General features: G+C 38.2%; 2 protein-coding genes and 1 long non-coding RNA gene across 5 annotated transcripts; 2 read left to right on the top strand and 1 right to left on the bottom strand.

The window, feature by feature from the left end:
* The first annotated feature begins 16 nt into the window (after nucleotides 1-16).
* On the top strand, nucleotides 17-6,541 carry LOC128319230 (uncharacterized). The gene is made up of 3 exons (XR_008302670.1): nucleotides 17-1,383; nucleotides 2,215-2,250; nucleotides 6,408-6,541. It is a non-coding gene; the product is annotated as an uncharacterized LOC128319230 (long non-coding RNA).
* On the bottom strand, nucleotides 3,243-18,326 carry ushbp1 (Usher syndrome 1C binding protein 1). 2 transcript variants are annotated; one of them, XM_034308741.2, is made up of 15 exons: nucleotides 18,222-18,326; nucleotides 15,472-15,643; nucleotides 14,264-14,382; nucleotides 14,021-14,172; nucleotides 12,485-12,648; nucleotides 12,074-12,283; nucleotides 11,572-11,801; nucleotides 11,275-11,415; nucleotides 11,028-11,104; nucleotides 9,705-9,786; nucleotides 9,246-9,474; nucleotides 8,067-8,225; nucleotides 6,712-6,809; nucleotides 6,399-6,521; nucleotides 3,243-4,714 (listed from the first exon to the last, which is right to left on the bottom strand). In XM_034308741.2, exons 2-15 carry the CDS (start codon nucleotides 15,478-15,480, stop codon nucleotides 4,549-4,551), a joined length of 1,959 nt encoding a protein of 652 aa, XP_034164632.2. In that variant the 5' UTR covers nucleotides 15,481-15,643; nucleotides 18,222-18,326; the 3' UTR covers nucleotides 3,243-4,548. The 2 variants fall into 2 exon arrangements, with proteins under 2 accessions (XP_034164632.2, XP_026774593.3); XM_026918792.3 differs by lacking the exon at nucleotides 18,222-18,326 and having other exon boundaries at nucleotides 15,472-15,802.
* On the top strand, nucleotides 17,514-25,398 carry babam1 (BRISC and BRCA1 A complex member 1). 2 transcript variants are annotated; one of them, XM_026918805.3, is made up of 9 exons: nucleotides 17,514-17,656; nucleotides 19,954-20,382; nucleotides 20,474-20,532; nucleotides 20,618-20,738; nucleotides 21,217-21,295; nucleotides 21,414-21,438; nucleotides 22,978-23,107; nucleotides 23,222-23,308; nucleotides 24,539-25,398. In XM_026918805.3, exons 2-9 carry the CDS (start codon nucleotides 19,975-19,977, stop codon nucleotides 24,737-24,739), a joined length of 1,110 nt encoding a protein of 369 aa, XP_026774606.1. In that variant the 5' UTR covers nucleotides 17,514-17,656; nucleotides 19,954-19,974; the 3' UTR covers nucleotides 24,740-25,398. The 2 variants fall into 2 exon arrangements, with proteins under 2 accessions (XP_026774606.1, XP_034164634.1); XM_034308743.2 differs by lacking the exon at nucleotides 17,514-17,656 and adding an exon at nucleotides 18,359-18,456.

Genomic DNA, 25,398 nt, shown 5'->3' with positions numbered 1-25,398 from the left:
GGCTGCCGAGGGCTCGAGCACAGCCAGAGAGGAATGTGCTGCTGCTGCTGACCCCCGAACCTGCCTCCCCCTCTCCCTCTCTCTCTCTCTCTCTCTCTCTCTCACACACACACACACACACACACACACACACACAGGCAGTTAACCCTTGCCTCTGCCAAAGCACAACAGAGCTAAAGGCTATTAAGCACACTGTATCTGTATCATATACTGCTATATGAGCACTCCACTCTCTCTCTCTCTCTCTCTCTTTCTCTCTCTCTCTCTCTCTCTCTCTCTCACACACACACACACACATTCAGAGGCAGATAACCCAAGCACTGCTGCAGCACAACAGGGCTGATAGTCTTTAAGCACCCTTTACTCACGCTCATGTAAACACACACACACACACAAGCGAACAGCTAGTTAAACCCTGGACAGTCACAATACAAAAAAACAACATACATGCATCATATTCCACTTTATGAACTCTACCCTCACACACTCATTCTGAAAGCTTCTGTGTGTTTCTTTTTTGATCACACAGATAAGACCTGAAACCCCGTGAAGTGCAATGCTTTCCATTTCCATTTTATTACTGTTTTCTATTTCTTTGTTTCATTTCTCTTAAGTTAATAATGTAGAATATCTCCTTTCTAATCACTTCTAACTGCTGCATTCACAGGTACACTTAAAGGCATGACCGATTACATCATACAAGTGCTAAATTCGCTCTCGGTTTTGAACAGCTAAGCCTCATTGTGTGGTGCAGAACTGGAGGATCTTGCCTGTGTGTGGTGTGTTTTGTGTGTAGGAAGGTTATCAGTGGACCTTCAGTAGTGTTAATCTGAATTACAGCCCTTTGACTTAAGCGTGTGTGGAGGAGGGGGAGAGAAAAGCTCAGAGTGCTGGATTTCTGATCTGTTTCCCTGAAATTCTAATTAACCCACTTCTAATCCTAGTTCAGCATTATTTGTTTAATTTAATATAATTTTTTTGGCATTTTCCCAGCTTAAAAATAAATTAAATACATATTGCAGTGGTAAAAATGCAAGTTTTGATTTATTTATTTATAGCAAAATAAATAAATAGATAAAACCTAGATAAATAGATAGGTAGATAGATATAGATATAGATTTTTCAATAGGTGTATGCAACCTATGAATAATATTTAAAAGAATTAGGGTAAAAATATGTTTTTTCAGATAATTTAAATGGATGGTGCTTTGCTTTGTGCCTTCTATGGTTTCAACCCTCTTCATTTTCTTTGTTTTTGGTTTCTGTGTGTGTGTGTGTGTGTGTGTGTGTGTGTGTGTGTGTGTGTGTGTATGTATGTGTCTTCTTGGGCTCCTGGTCTTTGAACTGCAGAGCAGGAATGCAGCTGTGCTCTGCTGGAGTCTGGTAAGTTTGGATTTTGCGCATTCTTGCATTCTTGCACAGTGAGTAGACCATTACTGGTAAAGGACACACACACACACACACACACACACAACCTGTATTCAGTTGATCCCTTTGGTGCAACACACCAAAAACATTTCAGCATGCTCAGCATGTTGTATGAAACTGCAGCTATAATATTATTTTGTACTATTTGTACATAACACCATATTGTCTCTAATATGATGCACTTAATGGTATCTAAAATCAAATATGCTGCTCCTCTCCACAAGTCAACATTTTACCCTGGAGAGGAAGCTGCACACAGTAAAAGTTAACAGAGCGCAATACCAGTAACATCGCTCCTGCTTCAGGTGTGGAAGAAAGCACTCAATGTGTTTAAACTTTAACCATTTCATGGGGGCTATGAGCAATTTGCCGTGAGCAACCTGCATCGCAACCGCCCATGCATTATCCACCCCCTCTTTGAAACACATGAAAAGCCACTCTCTTGAGTCTGGGAGGCCTCTGACCTCAAAAGCATGGACGAGGAGCAGAAAATAAACAACATACTTGCAACAGGGTGAAGCCAAACATCTGCTATGGAGATGCCAGAACATGAGAGGGCAAGCCAGTCTGTATCACCTTTAACTTCCATGTTAAACTGTTAGGGAACTGGAGGGAAAGTCACACTTGAGTGATTGTTATTGAAATTAGCTGATATGATAAGTGATAACCAACTTCAAGGCAGACATATGAATATTTCACACACTATGCTGCTGCTCAGATACATGATACAAATATACAAATGTTCTAGCATAGTCAATAATTCCATTTTTTTTGTTGTTGTTTCAGTCAGCTTGGCTCATTTCTGCTACCCCCAATAAGTGTGTAAGTACAGCTTATGCTTACAAGCCTTCATTTTCTGCAAAAAGCAATAAAGTAAATTCAGTGGCAGGTCATCATGTGCAGCACTCAGACTGTGGCAACGAAGCTGTGACATTTTGTGAGACCTTTCATGGGTCAACTGAGTTTTTGAATTGACCTCTAATGGGTTCAATGAAGATATCTCATTGGATAAATGGATTAGAAATCTGTTTCCAATACAGAAACCTGACCCCTACCGTCCTTTACTTTTAAAGCCTTCAGCCTGCTAATCTGCCTCACTGACGTAGCAAAGGTTGTGTGAGGTTACCTGCATTGAAGCTTGGGCTAATTGGGGACACAAATGAGGATTCGGTTTCTCATGCTGTGTTTTGGCCTGTTGCATTAACAAGTAGGGTTAACTGCCTGTGTGTGTGTGTGTGTGTGTGTTTACAAGATGACAATGCATGTTTGGTTGCTTGATTGAGGTCAAACCTCTTTTTATCTAAGTAACAGCATTTTCATCCTAGATGAGATTGTGAACAGCGCAGAGGTGAATGTAGAGGGTGAGTGCAGAAGAAAATAGAGGGAGGGTGAAGAGAGATGAGAGGAAAGGAGCAGAGAAAGCTGTATTGACATCTGTGAGAAAAAAAGGAAGGGCCAGCCCATGATCTCTTTATACCACTCATGGGGACAACGTATTCAAATGAGAAGCGGATGTTTGGAGTAAATTAGTTGACCTTCACCCTGTGGGTCAGTGCCCTCTGTGTGTTTGAGTGTGTGTGAGTGAGTGAGATAGAAAGAAAGTATGCTTTAGAAGAAGGGGGGTCATATTAATCCATTCTGAGGCCTGTGATTGACAGGCCTTGTCACTGTTTTCCAACACTGAGTATTTTTCCCAGGCATCAGAGCGTCACCAACGTCCTCACATTCAACAGATGCTGGAGCTTTATGGCACCTTGTTTTCCCACCACTGGTTTTCATTTCACTCACTTGTTTGCTATTTTATGGCAGGCTCATTCCTTAGCTAAAAAGTCTGTAGTGTGTAGTACAAAACATTAGTTTGGGAAAAAAGAAAAAAACTGGAAACAATGATGCAATCTAAGAAAAACTAAAAACTCTAAACTGTACCAAGTTTGCATGGTTGCTCTTTATATCAAATACTGTTCACAGTATGTGAGATTACATTTGATATGAAGTTTGCATAATTGACATTTGGTGTTACATCATTATCAAAAAAAACAGAATTCTCAAAGACATTCAAAGACAGCAGGTTTGCTAGGAAACCTCCAGAAAAACTATAGTGTTTGTAGCATTTAAAGAAACTGTGAAAAACTGAGTCTAATAATACTTTTACATAATGTCTACAAAAATACATTTAAGCCAAAATGCAGGAACCAACTCAAATCCTTCCAATCAGTTTGTAATTGTTTTTTTTAAATTGTACTAAAAGATATCACAATCTTACAGAAAAGTGATATCATTATTATATCATCATATGCCCAGCCTTAAATCTTACATCTATAAAACATCATTAGATAAGATTGAGAATAATTGCTGCACTCAGGATTCATTATCATTAGGATGATCAGTGCAGCACATGGAGCAGACTCGGTCATCCATCCCTCTGATCTTCTTTATCTCCAGCTCAGGCTAGAGTCTCAGTTAAGCATGGCCTCGTAACCCCTACATTCACAGGCTTCAACAACGGTACAGGCTGCCCTTTGACCCCTGGGGGTGTGACACTCAACCTTTGCCTCAACCTTCTGACTGGCATTCACAGCTGCGGCCGACTGCCTCGAGGCTGGGGGTTGGGAGCGTGCAGTCTTAAAAAAGGTGGACTCAGTAAAAGGAGGAGACAAATGGCCAAGCTGAGATCCTCTACGTTCAGCCTCTTTTGTCTTTCATCTTTTGTTTGACTGAAGCGAAGGGCCAGATCTTTGCAGGGAGCGTGGTTTTTTGCATGCAGAAAAATACATGACCTTTGGTAAACACTGCTCCCATTTTCTCGCGATCTGTTCATCCCAGTATTCCCACAAAGACTCTCTTAAATGAGCAAGCTTATATGCCGCTAATAATATCACAGAATGGCTTGTAAAAAGGAAACTCATTAGCCCTAGGGTGGTTTATACAGAGAAGTTTAAAGGACACTTAAGTCATTGCTTTGCAAATAAATTAGCAAAGTATTTTCATTCAAACACCTAAATGAAACTTTTCATTGTGACCTAAAAGTGTCCTCTGCTCTAATCTGCCCTCTGGAACTTAAGTTACATAGAATACTAAAATATTTTTACTGAGGTTATATTCCAGTTTATAAAATGTGTTTTAGAGCACTGTCTCCTCCTTCTTCCACTCCAGCGTCTCCAGCGTTGTTTTTAGTTCAGCCAGTTGAGACTCGTGACGTTCCTGCATGGCTGTCATTTGTCGCTCGATCCTCCACAGCTGCTCGTGGTGCTTTTTGCGAGCGCTCCTGCATGCACTCATGGCTTTACTGCGAAAAAGGAAAGCCTCAGGTTAATTCAACCATTCATAATCGGCCTATTCATTGGTACAAGCTTTAAAGCAAGAGTTTGATGGAAAATCAGAATGTTTCCATTTATCCCAAATGTAGTTTGCATTTTTTATTTTGTACTGAAGTTACAAAGCTAATGTAAGCTTATGGCCTATAATGATCCACTACACTTTAATTTATAATTTTCACCTGCTTTAAAGAGCATTTATGGTGAATATCATAAAGAATATAAATCTGAAACTGGCTTATTTTCTAAATGTAAATAAAAGTAATGTTCTGTGTAAAAAAAAAAGGAATGAATTAGTGTATTTAACAAAAATGTTATGGGGTGGGCATCAGACATTTGTCAAGGACCATGACGTCTACATGTCTACATTGGGACGGAGCTTATTTTATTCACGTAATGTCAAAATGCATCTTTGTTCTCATCTAATTGACACAAATACATCATTCCCACACTAGACAGTGATAAATAGCTGGTCTTAGCTTAGCTAGTCTTGTAAATGTATAGTTTTACAGGCCAGGTGGTGGCTGTAATTTTTCTGGTAAGCTACAAATGAGAAACTGAAAAAAGTCAATTTATAAAAAATCTTTTCTGCCTCTATAATGAAAGACTACAAAGGCAACAAATGTTTTTGTCTTAAAACGAACCATTTGCAAAATGGTTACACACATAGCCAATGGACTCCGAAGTCCTTAGGGCTGTTTTATATTTTATTTTAATAATCTTATTCAATTTTTAGTTCATAATTGCACTTTCATAGATTTTAACAGGTTTATTTGTTTCCCTGAATGCAGCATACAGAACCTTCTAAACTGAGTATCAAGTAAAATTCCTTCAAATACCTTCAACATCAACCAAAGTCCAGCACCACACAACAAAAATGAATCCTTTCAGAAACTGAGCTGTAATCTTCAGTGATTGTGCAGTCCAGGCTTTAAACTTCTCTGTTCATGACTCATAACATTTATTTAACATCTATCACTTGGAGCTGCAATACAGTGCTTTCCCAATATGAGTCAGTAATTATATCATGAAAATTGTCTGTGCACCAGCAGCTGCCTTAAAAATGCATTACCACTGTATATGATCAAAGTTTAGTGTGTAAAGCTGCCTTCTGCATATGGGGTTTAGAATAAATGTTTATTAAGGCTAATACATAGCATTATCATGAACTATGACTGTAGCATTATCATTAAATATGCTGCATATTCTGGTAGCATTAAATATTCCAACTTCATTTATTTTTTCATCACCAAATGGTTAAAAAGTTACAGATTATATCAAACCTGTGGGTTTATCTTATTATACCTATTACCAATATAATTAAAATAATCTGAGAGCAAGTATCACCTTTCATTTCCGTATGCAATCCATCTGCAGCATATAGTTCCTTATTTTTGTCATTTTTATCTCTTTACATCTCTCATATCTTCTGTAGCTTAACATCTTCCATCGTAGCATAACATATATCTTTTCTAAATCTGAAACTTTAATCAGATTACATCCTTTTCTGTGTAGCATTAAGCATTACCCATAATGCTCTGTCCTCTAATCCTAAGCCTAAATCTAAAAGTAGCCCTGATTCCTCAGCATCACCCAGACCATTAGAGTTCACCAGAAAAAAAATAACAGTTCCCGAAATAAATAACGGTGCTGTACTTGTGACAGGACAGGAGGCGGGCCACTTCCTCCTTGTTAACTCTCCTCTGTGTGGTGCTGTCCATCATCGCTGTGTCCAACACCTCTCGCAAAGATATCACTCTCCTCTTCAGTGTCTGCTCCCTGCAGAAGAAAACAGGAACGAAACTTTAGTTAATCAGTCTTCATGATAAAAGTATTATTAAATCAACAGTTATATTAGTGCATGTTGCATTTCAATAAAATTGGTGTAACACTGATTGCATTGTTTAATTGTCTTTTTTTTTGTTCAAGTCAAAGCTTGGTTGAGCGTGACATTTTAAATACTTTGCACCTTTGTAGTATCGCCTGAAGTTCTCTCATGAGGATATGATTCCGTGGCCCAGGAATTCCCGCTCCACTCTCCAGCTTGGCCCGATACTCATCTATCCTCTGAAAGAAACAGAAGCAAATCTTGTTTTTAATTTGCAGTGAACAATACATCAGCTGATGCAGCATAATGTAATCATAATTTTAAATGCCTTCATTAGTTTTCAGTGAATATGGATAACAACAATCTTCTCTCCAAAATGTTGCCTAGAACCAGTATATCCAGGACATAATATTATGTTGAAGGAGGCCCAGCATATCCAATACATTCTTCATGCCTGACATCGTCATGAAAAAAAGAATGAGTTTTTCATTTTAGATGAAGATTTTGAATGGAAAGATTAAATTCAGTTTCACAAACTGAACCACTTTCTGATCACTGATCACTTTTCCACTTCTGTATTGAGTGTTGCAATCTTTCTTACATCAGCCTGCAACAATTGCAACTTCAAAACCTTATTCATGGGTAAATTTAGAATAGAAATCTTGGGAAAGTATTTTAACATAATTTCCCCCAAAAATTTTAGATTCTGAAACATAAAGCAGGCAATTTTGGAAGATTCACACATCAGCAAAGTCAGCACAACTTTGGCATCTCAAGCTGACTATCCCTACAGCTCCAACATACACTTACTGGCCACCTTGCTCATGAGAGAGGTCAGAGGAGAATGACCAGACTGGGTTGAGCTGACAATAAATCAATGGAAATTCAATTAACCACTCTTTACAACCATGTTGAGCAGAAAAGCATCTTAGAAGTGGATGGGCTACAACAGCAGAAGACCACATCACAGTCCAGTCCTGTCAGTAGGAATATGAATCTTAAAATATCTGTGAATTCTGTACCACAGCTGTGGAAATGCAAGATTTCCAGACCACTCAGGTCTTATAACACATCAGTCCTCATGCAAACATTGTAATCATCAAAAGAGAGCTCCCTCAAGGTGTAAAGCTGCCCAAAAGCATTTGACAACACGGATGAACTGCAGCATTCATGGCTTTGAATTATATCTGTGTTTGCTTGGAATGATATCAGCCACAAACTTTATAACCTTCATAAGGGGCTCCTTTAGTTCTTCTGTATGGTGGGAAAGAACCTGGCATTTAAACACCCTACATGACTCACACCTATGATGTCATCAGTCTGGTTAACATGACATTTACACCAGGATATGTGAACTGATACTGCGTATATCACAACAATACAGACTGAAAGGTAGACAGTTAAAAGTGTGTAGGAAGCATGGGTCTGAACAGGTTTTGAACAGTATCAGATCATGCCCTTATGCTAATTAGCCCACGTGGAAGAAAACAAAGCACCTGTTGTTCTGCTCTCCTGTCCTCCAGCTCCGCTCGCAGGCTCTGTGCCATGGCAGCCCCAGCTGAGTCCTGACACCTATGGGCCACCAGAGAAAACTCCAGAGAGCGCCGCTCCTTCTCCTTCAGCCTGATGAGTCCCCGCAGCTCAGACATCTCCTCCTACCAAATTGCCCAGAAAAACAACTCTTTGACTATAACATAACACAAAATATAATATATGGGTGTTAAGTTCAGGTGTTTATTGCCGATTTTTTGGTTGTTATTGTTGAAAATGAAAAAAAGTCCTGTAATAGCAATTAGTAATCAGCCAACGTTAACTAGCTAAAAGGCTGAAGAACACAAATCAGATCACATGACAAAATACACAGAGGACACATATCAGGTAAAAAAAAAATATATATATATATATATATATATATATATATATATATATATATATATACACGCACACACACACACACACACACACACTGAGAAAGGCATGTGTGTTTTCTTCTCCATACTGCCTTTTTAACTAGCTAACTAATCTTACCCTGCTAGCTCAATACCAACAGCCTTAGAGCTAAGCCACAGCCACAAAGCCCAGCAGAAAGCAAACTCTGCTTGAGCTTGAGCTGAGAGATCACAACAGAGAAACCCTTTTCCATCAACAAGAGCTTGTGTTTTAGCTAGTTAGCTAGCTACAATAAACCAGCTAGCTTGACCTGTCTGCCTGTGTGTACAGTTACACATTGGTAACGGGCTCAGAATAGAGCACACACAGTTTACATAGACAACACTCACTTGCCAGCTAGCATGAGCGGCCTAATTAAAAGACAAGATCACATTTTACATTAACATTAAGTGAAACGCTTGACCTATATCTGCATGACTTTATGCATTGAACTCCTGCCACATGATTGGGTAATTGTATGAGCAGGGGTACCGATGTTCCTATTAAATTGGTTGTACATTATGTGCTAAATGAACAACTATACAAGAAAAAATCAGTTAAAAGTATGCGAGTAATTTGGATGGGTTTGTCTAGAAAAAATGCAATTGTCTTTAGAGAAAGTGTGAGAATAGGAACATTCCAGTATTCTTCAGTCATCTGAAAAGTAAATTCCAGTTATAATTGGGATCTTATCTTGGGATCTGAGCCAAATTTCATGTATAGTACATTTTATGATGATAGCTCACCCTGACGTTGACTAGCTCATACAGCAGTGCTGTTTTCTCTTCTTTGGGGTTGTTTGAGGACAGAAAGCTTAGCCTCCTCGCTCCAGCCAGCGTGCCTGTATCAGGGCTAAGCTTCCCTTCTCCTGTCCTGGTCTCCTGTGGAATACACACTGCTGCCCTGTCCTGCTTCAAACGGGAGATCTTCTGCAGAATGACTCCAGTCTTATCTTCAAACTCCTCTGTAGACAAACTAAGAACAAAAAAAAAATGATTTTGTTGTATACTATGCAAACAGCACAGTCATTTCATTACAGACTGAAGACATCTCATAGCAAAGAAATCAATATTCCAGTCTAGTCTCAAATAAAGCATACACAAGTGCTTTAGTTTAGAGGTGAAACATTTTTTCCTGACTCAATTTTTTTTTTTTTTTTTTGCAAATTAGTAATTAAGAATGAGGGCTGAGATGCTCTTTGTGACCTGTTCTGGGCGGTCACTGTTGTACAGGATGACTCCTCATTAGCAGTATTCAAATTGCCAGTTTGTTCTGGAGTAGACGGCTCTGTAATGAGAAATTGGAGAAAGATTAGAAAGAGGAATTACAAAGAAAGTGAGAGCGAGCCAGAGAGGATTACCAGATACACTGTGTGTGTGTGTGTGTGTATGTGTGTGTATATGGTATGTGTGTGTGTATGTGTGTGTGTGTGTGTGTGTGTGTGTGTGTGTGTGTGTGTGTGTGTGTGTGAGAGAGAGAGAGAGTAAGAGAGAGAGAAAATGTGTCTGAGTCAGTCAGTGGCTGGAATGGACAGTATTAGTTAATGTAACTAACTAACTAACTAAATAAATAAATAAATAAATAAGGATTTTTACAAATAAATACAAATCCATATGGTTTATTACTACTACTACTACTACTACTAATAATAATAATAATAATAATAATAATAATAATAATAATGAGCTGATTATAAAACTATTATAATTACCATGAATCATGAAAAGAATATTTAAGAAGTCCTAAAAACTAAGAATAAGATAAATTAAACAAGTACAGTATGTATTTAATCAGGATTTTTTTTATTGCGTTACTGAGCTAGAATTCCTAATGTTCTATGGAACACTATTCCATATTTTTTAGGGGCAGTGTAAGAAATACCCTGAGGATTATTATTATTATTATTATTATTATTATTATTATTATTATTATAAAAAAAAGCTTTTTCGTTCTGCATTTTTGTGTTTGTGTGACATCATGTAAAATAGTACAGACGTCTATGCCAAAAAAAATCCCTGCTACCAACAAAACTTTATTAAAGGAAGCACTTTCTGTTTGTGAACAGATTGTGAACAGAACAGCAACTTCCAAATGCCTGACTGGATGTTTAAGATGCCTTTTTAAGATGAAAGGTTTCACATACATTGATTTAGCTAGAGAGATGGTTGCTTGCTAGCAGACAAACTGCTATGATCTTGTACCTCTTCACAGTACACAGGATAAAAATATAACAGCAAGTTAACATTCACACATTCACATCTCCTGTCACTCTTACAAAATCTATTCCTGTATTATTAAAATACAAATGACTGTACTTTTATTTAGATCTACTTGCTTTTGTAGTATTTTGAAGTCAATCATTTTCACATTCCTTGTTTCAAATAGAAAGAGAAAGAGAAAGAGAGAGAGAGAGAGACTAACAGACACACTGACAAAAATGTGTGTGTGTGTGTGTGTGAGAGAGAGAGAGAGAGAGAGAGAGAGTGAGACACACACGACACATAATGAATGTTGTGTGTGTAAGGTACCTGCTACCGCAGCATTCTGTTGTTTCCTGGCTTCATACAGGGAAAAAAGATCACTGTATGCCTCTTCACATTCTTCACTGTCAGTCAAAAATCTGTTAGTTATTCTCTCGTACAAACACTGATAAACAATAATAAACTCTGCTAAAGTTGTGCCAAAATTTTTTAGTGAGAACTTCATTTCACATCATTTCTAAAACCAGTGCTTGCTATAACATACACAGTGTTGGAGTAGATAACAACAGCTCACCAGTATGTGAGAGCCATTTGCAGCGCTGAGCAGTCAGCCTCGTGGCGGCTCAGAGCCATGCTGACCTGCTCTGACTCGCTCTTCCGTCTCTCTAGAGCTGCTGTCAGACGCTCATTTCTTGCCTTCAGTCTTTCCAAAGACCTACACACCAAACCATATGTAAGTGCAGAAGATGCCGGATTTGTATACAACAGGGCCAACCAGCAGCGAGTCCTATTTTACGTATAAATTCTACATATTACTGCAACACCAAAAATGGAATGGTTTGTGTTGGACAATGCTAAATACATGCCTCACCTCTGGAGACGCTCTGTCTCGGTTTCCAGAACTGAGCTGCCAGAACTGGATCTTGATGGTCTGGATGGTGAGCCAGGGGGTGAGATGGGCATTCTACGCGAGAAAAGAGGAGACGCAGGGATCGTAGGAGATGCCCAACAGGGGCTTGGGGTCCTACTAAAGGACAAGGATGGACTTCTGGGAGGAGAACAACTAGCTGTAATCAGCCATTTGTTTTTCAGCTCGTCCAACTATTGCCAAAAGGTGCATTTTAGAGGCCATTAGACATTTGTCAAATTGCTGAACAAGACATGTTTTGAGTCTGAATTCTAGAGCTACAAGGCCAGTGTAGCTAACAAAGTTGTCTCTAGCTCCAGTGCAAAACTAATCAAGCAAATGTTGCACACAAGACAAGTCCTGGCTATTTCACAACATTTGGGCTATGAGGGGAAAAAAGTTAATTCATTTTTGGCCAAACTAAAGTACTTTGTAAGGTTTGATTGATTATAGCATGGTGTGTAACCTTCTCTCGAAGTCTTTTCTTCTCCTCCTCCATCTCCAGAATGGCTCTTTCCATCTTCTTCTGATCTTCTTGACGTTTCTGCAGGCTGCTGCTCAGCTCCCGGTTGAGTTTACCCAGCGACAGAACCTCTTTTTGATACTTTTGACGCTCTTTAGTGGGTAATGCAGATAGGTAAGAGATTCCAAGCTCCCTCTCCATTTCTTCTAATACCTGAGACAGCAGTTAAATGTCAGTTAGAGTTTCCTTAAAAATGCTATCTTGCAAATAAGCACAAAAAGCATTTGGGGACCAAATGGTATGTCATTTGTCATTAGTAACATGTTGTTAATGATGTTAGCATTGTTGGGGTGAAGCATTTCGTAAACTGGGGCTTGGTGTATTTCCTGAGAATGTGGAATGGTAGAATCTTACTTGAGTGGCCTGAACCCAGGTATCATGCGCTGCAGTAATATGCTTTTCCTGGGTCTTTTCATCATCATGAATGTGAGGGGCGACCAACTTTCTCCCTCGGCCAGCAGATGACTCCAGAGTGGACAAAACCTGCTGGAGCTTTGTCCATAGCTCTCCACTGCACCCTGTGGCCAAACATAATAAGTGCAATATGAAGATTATGAAATATGGATCTTGAGTAAAGTTTATTTTTTTGTCATCTCATACATATTTATATACATACAGTTCAGTGCAAGTTTGCAAAGCCTTAGGACAAAATGAAGGAGATTAATTTAATTTATAAACCTTTTTAGTGTGTTGGTTTCACAGATGTCTCTTCGTTATTAAAAACAGTTACAAAAATGACCAAATAGTGTATTTTAAAATATTAATAGCAAAAATTCTAAATGATATCAGTTTGCATTTCCCTTTCTAAACATTCTCTAATGATTAATCTGCCTCCAACCTCAACTGCTGTTTTGCCATTGGTGTCAAAAGCTATTTCCAAACTATTTTTCTCTTGTTTTGCCACATTTCACTTTTAACATCTTATTATGTACCTATTATATATCTTTTGTAGATAAATTGTAAAATATGGGTAGATTTCATCTAGATTTTTTCTACTTTTCTCACAGAAACCACGGGGATCAACAGTGGATTGAGGGATTAAGGATAATCCAGACACAACGGTGACAAAAACCACAGGGCTCTCTGTGTGTGGTTTGTATGCCAAGAGCAATGTACAAAACTACAAGTGTGATTATGGCTTTTGCATGTGTCTAATCTAAGAAATCTTAGATATTGCTGCTGTGCTGTTCCAGGAAAAAAATCAACAACAGGTGACGTGGCCCAACGCAAAAGCAGAACACAGCACATTCCAAAGTGTTTTATTCCCCTTTTATCAACACTAACCTTTTTTTATTAATTAAAGAACCACACATTGTGCTTTTTATCTGTTTATAGTTTTAATTTTGTAGAACGTCCATGAAACTAGTTCCTGTTATTGCTTATGTTGTAGCAGCTGTAAACAGTCATTATCTCACCAGTCTCTCTTTTTTCAGTCTCTTGAAGTTAGTGAGGCAAAAAAATGCAGCCTGTCATGTTAACAAGGAAGCGCAAAGTCCATCTTCCTGAAGACTTTCCCATATCAATAAAGGAACAGCTTTATGTCTGACTGTTACAAAGGAATAACACTGGAGACTCCTTCCAAAAATGCTAAGTAAACATCTCCTACAGAAAATTTTGCTATAACAGCAATTACAAATGTTTTTTTAAACCTGTGATTTGAATTACAGCTGGAACTACTGTCAGAATGACCAACTCCTTATATCTGACTGAGAATTCACCAGTGCCGTGGCGTAGAAATCTGTATTCACTCTATTCACAGAATGTAGAAATATCTGCACTGTTTAATAGAAAAAAATGAAAACTGTCCATCTGGACCCAACACACAAAATGTCTTAAGTAGCACCCCGTTTAGTGTGACTGATACTGGGATGTTGTGTAAATAAAACATGCCTTCATGTTCCCCTGAGTATTGCTTAGTGACTGACTCCGTAGATGCTGTTCCAGCATGAGCCACTGGGCTGCTCTGTGGTCCCAGGGGACTGGAGCTCAGGTCTGAAACTGGCTTGCAGCCTTGGTCCTGTGTCTCATAGTCCTTTCGATCCCTGATAGGCAAAAAAAAATCCTGATAAGTTTCAGGTGTGCACCCAATATAAAGCTATTTTCTCATAAACACAGGTGTGACTGTGTGTTTACCGTGGAATTTTCAGGGCATCCATCTTCACATTAAGCTCAGATATGATTTGGAGCAAAGTGCCCACCTCAGCCTCGCACTGTGCCAGCTCTGAGTCAGCACACGCCAGGCTGTCCGTCCTCTACAAGACATAATTCGCATACGTTTAAGTTAAATAAATGCATCAATTCCTTTAAATTAAAATGAACTACTCATACACAGGACGTTGCACCTTGTATACAGAACTTCAGGATTTGAAATTTCCTAAGACTTGGCTCATATGATATATGGCGGTATAGTTGAGTGCAATAGTTTGCATCCCCTATGATTTCTAGGTGAAAAAAGTTACATCTGTTTTACAGTTTCTCTACAAAGTTTAAAATGATATGAGGGTGCAACCTGCAAAAAGACAATAAGACAACAATCCAGCACAAAAGGTAAAATTATTTAAAGAGTATACTTAAAAAAGGACACCAGTGTTTTGCCGTGACCCTCTACAGCTCCAAACCTGAGTTGAAGACATATGGGGGTTTAATATTACACCTGAGCTTTTCCGATGATTTGAAGGAGATGAGAGGACTAAAGAGTGAGCATATAAGATGAAAAATATTTGTAAAGGAGATGCAAAGTTTAAAACTGCTATAATTTACACCTCAAGAAAGGTGTTATTTGACCTTCTAGGTTACCTGTCATAATGAAGGAGCATCTGTGAAACCTAACACATTAAATGTTTTTGTTGCGTTCATGGGTGTGCAAACTTTTGCACACATACTGTATATTGCTATGGATGAAAAACATCCACGGATGAAAATGTTACTGTTAGTGTACAGCCTTTTGTTTTGAGCAAAGGAAACAGAGGAAACACACATCCTGTACGCATACTTCCTGCTTCTGTAGTGTTGGTCCCAAATTCTTGAAAAAATATTTAATTCTCGCTTCTTATTGTCCTTATTAATGTAATGTAACATGTGTTAGACATATGAGGTTTAAAATTCAATTCTGAAAAACGTAGTTGCATTGGTTGTAAAGTTAAACATAAATGCACTAGTCATGCAGTTTATTCATATAACAGCAAACATCCTGATATTAATATTCATTATATGAATGTCATCTATATCCATAAAATGGTTTCCCTACACACAGGCCTTATTCTACTGAAAACTTGCAACCAGGCAATAAAAGGAGACACATTACTCATCCATAAGTCAACATGCAAAAGAAAGGGACTCACCTCTGTCATTTTGGTTCTCTTGCTACGCTTTTTCCTCCGTCCCCTTGCTTAAGAACACACAAAGCACACAGTGGAGCTGTAGGCTTCTGGACAGGAGCTGCCGTCCTGCTGCTCAGGGTGTGATTATAGGCTTGAGTAGATCCACACAGTGCCCGTCTCGTGGCATGCAGCGCTGTCGGATCAGGAAGAGGTTTTTTTTTTCCCATCCCACCTCTTTGCTAGCTAGCTGCTGCTCTGACTCTATTCAAAGAGGTTCAATTTCTCCTCTACATTGTGATAAAGACATCTGGTAACTAATGGAAGCCATGATTACAGCCCCCACCCATGCTCTTGTGTGATCTTTTCCTGTTTTCGTTTAGACTTGTTTGCCTCTGTTGAAAGGTAGTGTTGAAAACCCAACAAAGGAGTGTGTTATAGAACAGTCTCTTATTAAAACGTTTTGCAGTGTAGTACAGTACTGTACTGTGAGATAAAGTATTATGGCACCATCTTTAGGCTGCTGAGAAAAGATATACAAAAGGTATTTGAGTTATTCCTGCATGCTAGCAAAGTAAGTTTCCTCTTCCTTCATACATCCACATCCACAAACATTTTCAGATTTAGCTTAGTGAATCTGTGGTATGTTTAATGTTTAAAAGGGACAGTTGCTGCTCACATAAAAGCTACCATCCAGCACCTTACTTGAGAAATGGCTTTTGAAAGGAATCTTTCAATTTACATATCAAGCTTTGGCTCTACGTCTTGTCAGTAAAGTAAAAGGTAAAGCAAAGAGACTGAGAAAAATGAGAAAAAGCCTGACTACATTATTAAAACAGTGAATGTATGAATTCTTATGAAAATAATGGACTCTTTGGATTTCTCTACACTGAATAACACCTTTAAGATTAACTGGTTTAGTTTTAGGAACCCTGAAATCATTTGTAATGTCTTCCCTTGCCATATTTTATTGGTGTTCATTTTTTATTATTATCTTTATTTATAATGTTGATCAAAAAAATAATCCCTGTAAAATTGTCATCATGTCATTGTCAGGCCTTCTCGTCATGAACAGTAAAATAAAAGCAAACTTATTCACCTCATAGGTATTTCATATGGAACAATATGGAATGGTCATAAGTCTATATTTCTGGAATGCTGGTTTTGTAGTAATATTATATTAATAGATCAATTATTTAATAAGGAAGAATTAGAGATGGTACCAATCTGAAACCCAGGATCATTATTAGGCTAATACCAGGAAAAAAAAAAGAAAGGAAAAGAAAAGGTGGATCAGATATTATGTATATGTATTTTTTCCTAGTTTTTAAGTACTTCAGTTAAAAAAATCATTTTAAAGCTTAGTAGTTTATAAAGAAAAAAATATCGCCCTGATATTGATATCAGCTCATACTTAAGGTTTCAGTATCAGTGTTGGTATCGATAAAGAAACAGTGGTGTAGTGCCATCCATAGGGTTGATATCTTTTTACTTATGAACAATTTTTGGCTCATTATAATATCCAAATAGCTCCTAGAGATTATGCAACTGATTTGTTGATGATGATTCACGGAAAAAAGTAACATTCAAACTATTTCATAGTATATACCCAGATAAAAATTATTTCTAAAATAAAATAATTTAAAATAAAAATATATTTTATAATTTTTTAGAAAAGCAGCAACATAATTTTTTTGTAAAGCTTTTATCATTGAAAATTTTTAGTTTATTATAGAAATTGTTATTATGTGTTATTTGGTCTCCCAAAATTTCATAAAGATATGTACAAACAAGCATATATGACTTATTATAGTAATAACTCATAGTAATAACAGCTAAATATCATGTCCATAAATATAAATTCTTATGTAAGGTGTCATGCTTTATTTCTTTTAACAGATAGATGAACCAATAGATGAGCAGTAATTTATTTAATATTTTTGTATGAAATGCACACTCCCTAGCATAATGATATGTAAACTTGTTTGTACTTCTTCTTGAACTTGATGAGATCCATGAAAAGAAAAGAAAAAAGAAAAAAGAAAAGAAAGTTGTTGATTTGATGTAATGCGAGAGTGTGACCACTAGGAGGCGGTGGCGCTCTGAACGGCCATCTTTCCCTCTGAATCTGTCAACGAAGTAAAACTGCATGAGGAAGTGTTGAGGAAATTTATTTCACGTATCTGTTGCTACCTTTTGACAGATTTTGGTAAGCTATATAAACTATTTCCTTCAGATTACGTTTCTGTAAATAAGCTGTTCTTATTGCACACCAGCTAGCATTCTCTCACACTGTTGCTCCCGGCTAAAAAGCTTGTCACCTGAATGCTACACTTGCAGGCTAGCTGGTAGACAAAGGTTGCATGTCACACGGCTCTGTATTGTACATGTAGTGCACTACATGTGACGCAGAAAGGAACTCTTTCTAGCCCTAAGTAGTGAGCGGAGGAAGGGAGTGCAGGGGATTTGGAGTGCAGCCCGAATCGTTGCTTTTGTAGGGAGAGTCTCGGGTTGTTTGTCAGCTGGATGTTGTAGATTGTTGTGACTTTACTCTTTGGTTTAATAGACACTTCTCTGCAGCTTTGCGTCCCTGTCATGGCAGTTAGTGAGAGAATAAACCTGATTTTAAAGTAATGGATTAGACATGTTTAATGTTACTACATGAAGAGTGCTTGTCATGTAAAAAAAACAAAAAAAAAGGAAAATTCTGAATATCAGACAACAATAAGGATGTTGTTTGTGGGTTGTGGTACAATGATTATTTAGTGACTTACAGTGCTTTTATCACGGATAAGGATGTTCTTAGGCACTCAGAGTGAGTGTGTCCTCACTGCAGCCTGTAGCCCGATGACGTATTGGATCAGATCCATGACGTACTGGATGTTCTAACCCTAACTCTAACCCTAAGCGTAGATGAATGAATTACCGACATGTTGTCGGCGCATGCGTGTTACAGCATCCAGCACGTCATCGCGCTACAGGCTGCAGTGAGAACCTCTTGAGGGACAGGTGTTTGTTGTAAAGTGTTTATTGTATAGTGTTTATTGTATAGTGTTTATTGTGAAGTGTTTTGGATGGACTTTTCAAATTTTGTAAAAAGGAAATTATCCCCAAGCTTCTGTATTAACCAGAAATTTGGGTTGGTTTTTATTTTGGTAATTGCTTGAATTTAGACTCTTCCCATGTAAAATGTATAATTATTTTATTACTACTCCTTGCAAAATTTTATTTAACTTATTTATAAGTTCAAATTTCCAAGAAAATACCTTCTTTTTTATTTTCAAGAAAGATGTTGACCTTTATTTGAATTCTTTAAAGAATTCAAATCCCCGCTTGATTCTTCTTGTTTATTATATTTACCCCTGTAGATGTTTAATGTTTTGTTATGCATTGTAAAAAAAAAAAAAAAAAAAAAAAAAAGGGTTCAGTTGAGAAGACTACCCCAAGCTAAGGAGTTGGAATTTCAAGTTGAGGGGGCATTTTTCTTTGGATTTTCCTGGTTGGAGGCATGGAATTAAAAGTTGCTACCACGAATCACGGGGGAAAAAGGCCTCTTGGGGGGCAGAGTGCCCAAACCAAAAGCCCATTATCCATGATCAAATCAGTGTAAAGCACTCCCTCAAGTGGCTTATTGCTTACTTTATTTCAGAAAAGCATCAACATAAATTTCACCTTTCATAACAAATGCCCATAGACCAGTGGTGTCCAGACTTATCCGGAAAGGGCTTGTGTGGGTGCAGGTTTTCATTCCAACCCAGCAGAAGCCACACCTGAGTCTACTGAAATCCAAGATCAACTGATTAAACAGCTGGAATCAGGTGTGGCTCCTGCAGCCATGCTGGCCCTTTGTGGATAAGATTGGACACTCCTGCTATAGACTGTTGTTCATTAATTATGGTACTGTATGGTACTGTTTTGTAAAAGTTTTCTGGCAAAATCTTTATTTGCTAGAACAGTAAACCAAAATTTGTGTTATTTTCCCAGTTCTTCTCCTTAATTTAGTTTTGGCCAATTTCCACCCACCAGTTAGGTCTCAGCTATCATACAACAGCAAGCAGCACGAAGAAATATAAATCCAGCCAGCTGCATCGTTTCAAACTGCTGCTCAGGCTGTTTGATTTTTTTTTTTTTTTTCCTCTACTCACAATTTACCTTTTTTTTTTAAAAATCATGCTAAACAATTTAATCATCCAGAACAGATAGCCTAAAAAAGGAAAGACAGGAAAACAAGCATTTATACCATTTCAGGTTTAAGAAGAGTACAGACGGGTGTCATAATATTACCAGCTGTGCAGTCAGGAACTGCTTAATGGCAGCGGCAGTCACACAGTGTTTAGGTGTAATGTGCAGTAAGCAGTAAAAAAAAGACATAACAGACTTTCAGTATAATCTAGGCTTTTAAGATAAGGTTAGCCTTTGAATCAAACATTTTTCTGAATGCATTGAAAATTGTTGTGATGATATTTTAAATGTGAAATTATCACCATTTGCTGATTCTTGGTACAGGCTGACTAGTGAGTGGGTGCGATGGAAAGTGCAGATCCAGGCCCAGCAGATGGAGAGGAGCGAATGGCAGAACTACGACTGAGGACGCGCTCCAATCCGGAGGGAGCGGAGGACAGACGCAGCAGTAACGGTGGTCTGAACAGTCCTCCACCCTCACAACCTACTGTGGGAAGTCGAGTGGAGGGAGAAGGAGAAGCGGCCAGCACTGACAGTCCTCCTGGTTCCACATCCACCATCACGACTACTATTTCTGCCCCTGTCGCTGCTGCAGCCACTACCACAGCAAGCGTCATGTCCAATTCAGTGCCTGCTTCAATGGCGGCTGCCAAAGAAAGGCCCAAACCAAGCCAGCCCTCACTGGCATCACAGATTCCTCCAACTTCAGAACTCCAGCTGCGAGCACCAAGAGTCAACTGCCCTGAAAAAGTGGTGAGTCTAGAAATTTAGATAAATGAATATGTAAATTTCACTTAATTCTTAAGTCATTGTGGTGATGGTGTGTATTATATCTCCAAAATAGATCATCTGTTTGGATTTGTCAGAGGAGATGTCCCTGCAGAAGCTGGAGTCCTTCAATGGGTAATATTCTTCACTCAACTTTAAATTCAACCACATTTACAATCTTAAAGAAATCTTTATGTTTGAAATGAGTTCTCATCTTCAGATCCAAGACGAACGCCCTCAATATCTCCCAGAAGATGATCGAAATGTTTGTGAGAACAAAGCACAAAATAGACAAGAGGCATGAGTTCGCCTTGGTGGTGGTCAATGATGATGCCTTGTGGGTGAGTAGTAAACGCGTAACCAATAGTAACCTACTATAATTTATAAAACACTATAATCAGCTGGCCACAAGCTTCAGAATCTTGAATCTGATTGGCTATCCACACATTTGTGTACAAACACTGTGACACAGTGGGATTTCTGGAGTGAGATTTAAAAACAGTTAACTGTATCATCTTTAAAGGTTATTAAAGACTTGTGTTTGAAACACGTAGTGGTCAGTTAACTATCAGGTACGGTCTATAGATTAAACTGGATTAAACGGGAAACTGTCCAAGGAAATTCATCAACACCTTCTGACCAATCAGCACCCAGAATTCAACAGTGCTGTGGTAGAAATGTACATGTTTGCATATTAGAATGGCTGCTTATGGTGTTATTTAAAAGTTTGTGTTGACCCAGTACCACAAAGTGGCAGTTGTTGTAAATCCTAATCAGGGAAATAAAAATCATTGTTCCTGATCTCTTTCTTGTCCCTAGTTATCAGGCTTCACCTCTGACCCACGGGAGCTGTGTAGCTGTTTGTATGATCTCGAAACAAATGTCTGCGAATCTTTCAGTATCCTTTTCATGTCTATATTAATGACTTATTGGATGAACTGCCACAGTTCAGTACATTACAAGATGGCATTACATGATTACTGTAAAAAAGATTATTTCTTAACATTTTAATCTAGACCTGGAGGATCTTCTCAACATAATGTAAGTGTGTTGTTGCAATTTTGTGATACAGTTGAGGCCAAAAGTTTACATACACCTAGGCTAAAGATATTTAATCTCAGTTTTTCACAACTCCACATATTTCATGTTACCATAGATTTCTTTTGGTAAGTCAATCAGGGCATCTGCTTTGTTCACATCAGAGTTAAATTTGAACAACTGAGTAGAGACAGATTTATTTCAGCTTTAATTTACTATATTAGAATTCCAGTGGGTCAAAAGTTTAAATACACCAAGTTGGCTGTCTCTTTACACAGTCTGGAAGATTACAGAAATTGATGTAATGATTTTTAAAAGCTTGTGACTGACCAATTGTCATATTTAGGAGTTAATAGAAGCCTACCTGTGGCTGTATTTAAGGGTATTTAAGGGCCTAGCTTTAGAGCCAGTTCCTTTTTGTCTTGATATTGTCTTTGATACCATTGCAAAATCCAAGCAACTCAGCCAAGGTCTTAGGGGAAAAAAGAACTATGGACCTCCTCAAGTCTGTTTCCTCCTTAGGAGCAATTTCCAAGCAACTGAAGGTACCATGAGCATCTGTACAAACAATTATATGCATAAATATAAAAATCTTGGGATCACACAGACACTGCAGGGAAGAAGCACAGATTAACTCCCAGGGATGAACAAACTTTGGTCCAAAAGGTTCAACTGAACTTCAAGATCACAACAAAGAAACTGGTAAAGGAGTTGAGGGCATCAGATACTAAAGTATGTACATCCACCATTAAGAGAGTCCTACATCACTATGGCTTGAAAGGCTAACAGACAAGGAAAAAGCCCCTACTCCAAGACCAGTATATAAAAAAAAAAAAGCAATCACCAGACTTTGGACGTGTGTTCTCTGGTCAGATGAAATAAAAATTTAATTGTTTGGCCATAATGATCTGCAGTGTGTATGGTGGGAAAAGGCTGAGGCTTTTAATCCCTACTGTGAAGCATGGGGGTGGCAGCATCATGTTGTGAGGGAATTTTGCTGGAAAAGGGACTGGATGGCATCATGAAATACTGAAGAAAAACCTCAAGACATCAGCCAGAAAGTTAAAACTTATTTGCAGCTGGATCTTCCACCAGGACAGTATATAAACTTTTGGCCTCAACTGTACTTTCCTGTACACATTTTATGCCATAGAAGCTGTATGTACACACAGTAAGGGTCTAATTGAACTGAATGACCATTATTTATTTTTGAGGAGGCAGTTGGTTGCTGGGTAATCCAAGAATGCTACATATGAAAAGTGTGGAAAGAATAGAGAATGCACCAGTGAAACAACAATGACTGACCCCTAGTTCAACAAATAGTGCAACAAATTCGCTGGCAAAGTTCTGTTATATGCATTTTGACTTGTGGCTCAAAAGTGTAATCATTTAGAACATTATAAATCTACTACTGTTACATTATGTTACTGTTAAGTAATGACAGATTTGCATCCATTAATTCCTGTGTCTGGGAAAGTATACGTACACTAATATTAGTTTAACACTATGATTACATGCTATAAAACCTCTACTTTTTTATAGTCTCCAGAAGATTGAGCTTCCACTGATGGACAATGTTCAGACGATCCCACCACCCTTCGTGGTTCGTACTCTCCTCATTTACAGTCGGCACGCAGGCCAGCTGCAGTTTAACCCATCAGATGCTGTCAGTGTAAGTGAACATGTCTTGTGCCAGACTTGTCATTTTTAAAGCCTCCAGAACTGACATGTTATATTTTTTGCTCAATTTGCTTCTCAAATTAAATCTTGAAATATTGTCTTACAGAAAATGCTACGCTCTCCATATTTCTTCTTTGATGTGATTTACCTTCATAATGGCGCTGATGAGCAAATGGATGAAAACAGCTGGAGGGTAATTTTATGTTCACTGTCCCTCTGTCATAAAGGCTTAGCTTAAAAATAGGGAGTGTTATAATACAGTGGGCATCCCCTGTAATTTTTTTAATGGAAAAGATGAAAATGTGATGTTTATTGTACAGTTTTACCTACAAACACTGAATTCCATAATGTCACGTTCCAAATGAAACACGAGTGTATCCTGTGACAAGACAACAATCCAACACATCCAAGACAAAATTAACAGGGGAGAAAAAAGAAAAAATGTTCTGCTATGACACACTTTGTCTGTAGACATGATTAGAAGTAAACAGTGCCTACAGAATGGGTGGAAGTTGCAGGGCTGCTGAATATTACGACTGAGGGTTACACAGGCAAACAGTGAGAATTTAGGTTATTATAGAAGATTTATGCCACAGTGCCGCTAAGTTCCTATGACAGCACAGCTTGGACAGTAGCGCCGGCTACAGGGACTTGTATGGCACACACTCCACATAACTAAAATATTTAAACCTACTGATAAATGGGTTAAAAACATGTGTAACTGGTGATATGAAGGGTTTTTTTGAGCATTTTGTTATTAAAAGTTAAAAGTTAAAATTAAAAGTTAAACTTGTAACATAAGGTTTTCCACCACAGGAAAGTCTTCAAGATGAAGGGCTTTGCAGTTTCTCTGTAACACGACAAGCTGCATTTTTTTATTGTATTAACTTCAAGAGAGGAAAAAAGAGCAGTTGCTAGACTTTTTTAAAGCTACTATAACATATCGTAAGTGATAACAGTAACTAACTTGTCCTGCAGACGGTCCACAACATTAAATGTTTCCCACATTCAAAGGTCAAAAACCATGATATGTCATTCTTTAATAAATAAACACTGATGTATTATAAGAGGACTGAAACACTTCCAGATGTGCTGTTATTGAAATACAATCAAACTTTCACTTCGTGTCAGGCTGCATCACACCATGCCATCTGTTATGAATTATTTGCCACGCCCTGGAAGTATTTTTCCTTTTTATATATAACATTCAGAATGGGAGATGCAAAACTTTTATACAACACTGATATAATTTTACTTTTACAGTATTTATATCTTAACATAGACTATTTGACTATTTTTGTTGCGTCTGATAAAGAAAGCGAAACCTTTGAGTTGCTTGTTTATGTTTGTCCGATTATCTTCGTGAAGCATCCTGTGAGAGTCTTTTCCCTTACAATTTTCCGCCCATCTCTCTTCTTTGCAGGACACGTATGAATCATTTTCGAATTTGGACTCTAAGGGGATGTGCTACCGTTTTGAAGTGTCACTGTGTGGCCCGGCCATCGAGCTGCATAACTGCATGGCTAAGCTGCTGTGTCACCCGCTGCAGAGGCCCTTCCAGAGTCATGCCTCCTACAGCCTGCTAGAGGGCGACGAGCCGCCAGAGATCGAGGCCACGGTGTAGAGCGGTGCTCACTAACCCTGCTCCTGAAAATCACACTGTAGAGCTCATTTTCAATACTGATGTAACACTGCTTCATCTGGATAATCAGTGTTCATGATGTGCTAGATCAGCTGTGTTGGATTTGGGTTGGAGCTTCTTGGGTTCTGTAAGAAGGTGCAGTAGATCTCCATGAACAGGATTAATGAAGGACTAGCTGAGAAAGCATCTTCCCCTAAGATTGTCTCCTAATGATGGACACTTTCTATGCTGGGGGGAAGAACAAGAGAGCAAAATGTCTTCACTTGTGGACTGCTGTGGATTTTCTTTAGCTTTGAGACGTTCAAGGGGAGGGGGATTGCCTTTTTTCACTGGTTCCACTCAGCATTTTCTTGTGTCTGCTCTCTTTTTTTTTATGTCTTTCGTCTTGTATATTTTAATTGTTCATGCAGTTAATGTAGCCACAATATTTTTTTAAAATTCTTTTCTTTTTACATTAAACGTAAACACATAAGCCCTTCAGGCTAGATTGGTGAATGTGCAAATCTGAATTATAAGACCTGTTTTCATTTTTAAATGTCATGTTTGAAAGCGAAATGAACTTTGTGATCGCTAGATTGTGTAAAGACGATTGTTGTTCTGTTGAGTAAGGATGCGGTTAAATAAATGATAAAAGGAAAGAA

The sequence above is a fragment of the Pangasianodon hypophthalmus genome, chromosome 11 (genome assembly GCF_027358585.1).
Source record: "Pangasianodon hypophthalmus isolate fPanHyp1 chromosome 11, fPanHyp1.pri, whole genome shotgun sequence".
Taxonomy (NCBI): Eukaryota; Metazoa; Chordata; class Actinopteri; order Siluriformes; family Pangasiidae; genus Pangasianodon; species Pangasianodon hypophthalmus.
The sequence above is the reverse complement of the archived record's forward strand: the minus strand, read 5'-3'. Positions and strand labels throughout refer to the sequence as shown.

Excerpts from the sequence above, each read along its gene's own strand:
- ushbp1 (XM_034308741.2), bottom strand. Across the intron at positions 12,649-14,020 it reads ATACTCAGGGGAACATGAAG|GGTGCAGTGGAGAGCTATGG; the intron begins GCATGTTTTATT and ends GTTTGGCCACAG. Across the intron at positions 9,475-9,704 it reads ACAGTGACCGCCCAGAACAG|TTTGTCTACAGAGGAGTTTG; the intron begins GTCACAAAGAGC and ends TTTTGTTCTTAG.
- babam1 (XM_026918805.3), top strand. The coding sequence starts at position 19,975 with ATGGAAAGTGCAGATCCAGGCCCAGCAGATGGAGAGGAGCGAATGGCA. Across the intron at positions 23,108-23,221 it reads ACCCATCAGATGCTGTCAGT|AAAATGCTACGCTCTCCATA; the intron begins GTAAGTGAACAT and ends ATTGTCTTACAG. Across the intron at positions 23,309-24,538 it reads TGGATGAAAACAGCTGGAGG|GACACGTATGAATCATTTTC; the intron begins GTAATTTTATGT and ends TCTTCTTTGCAG.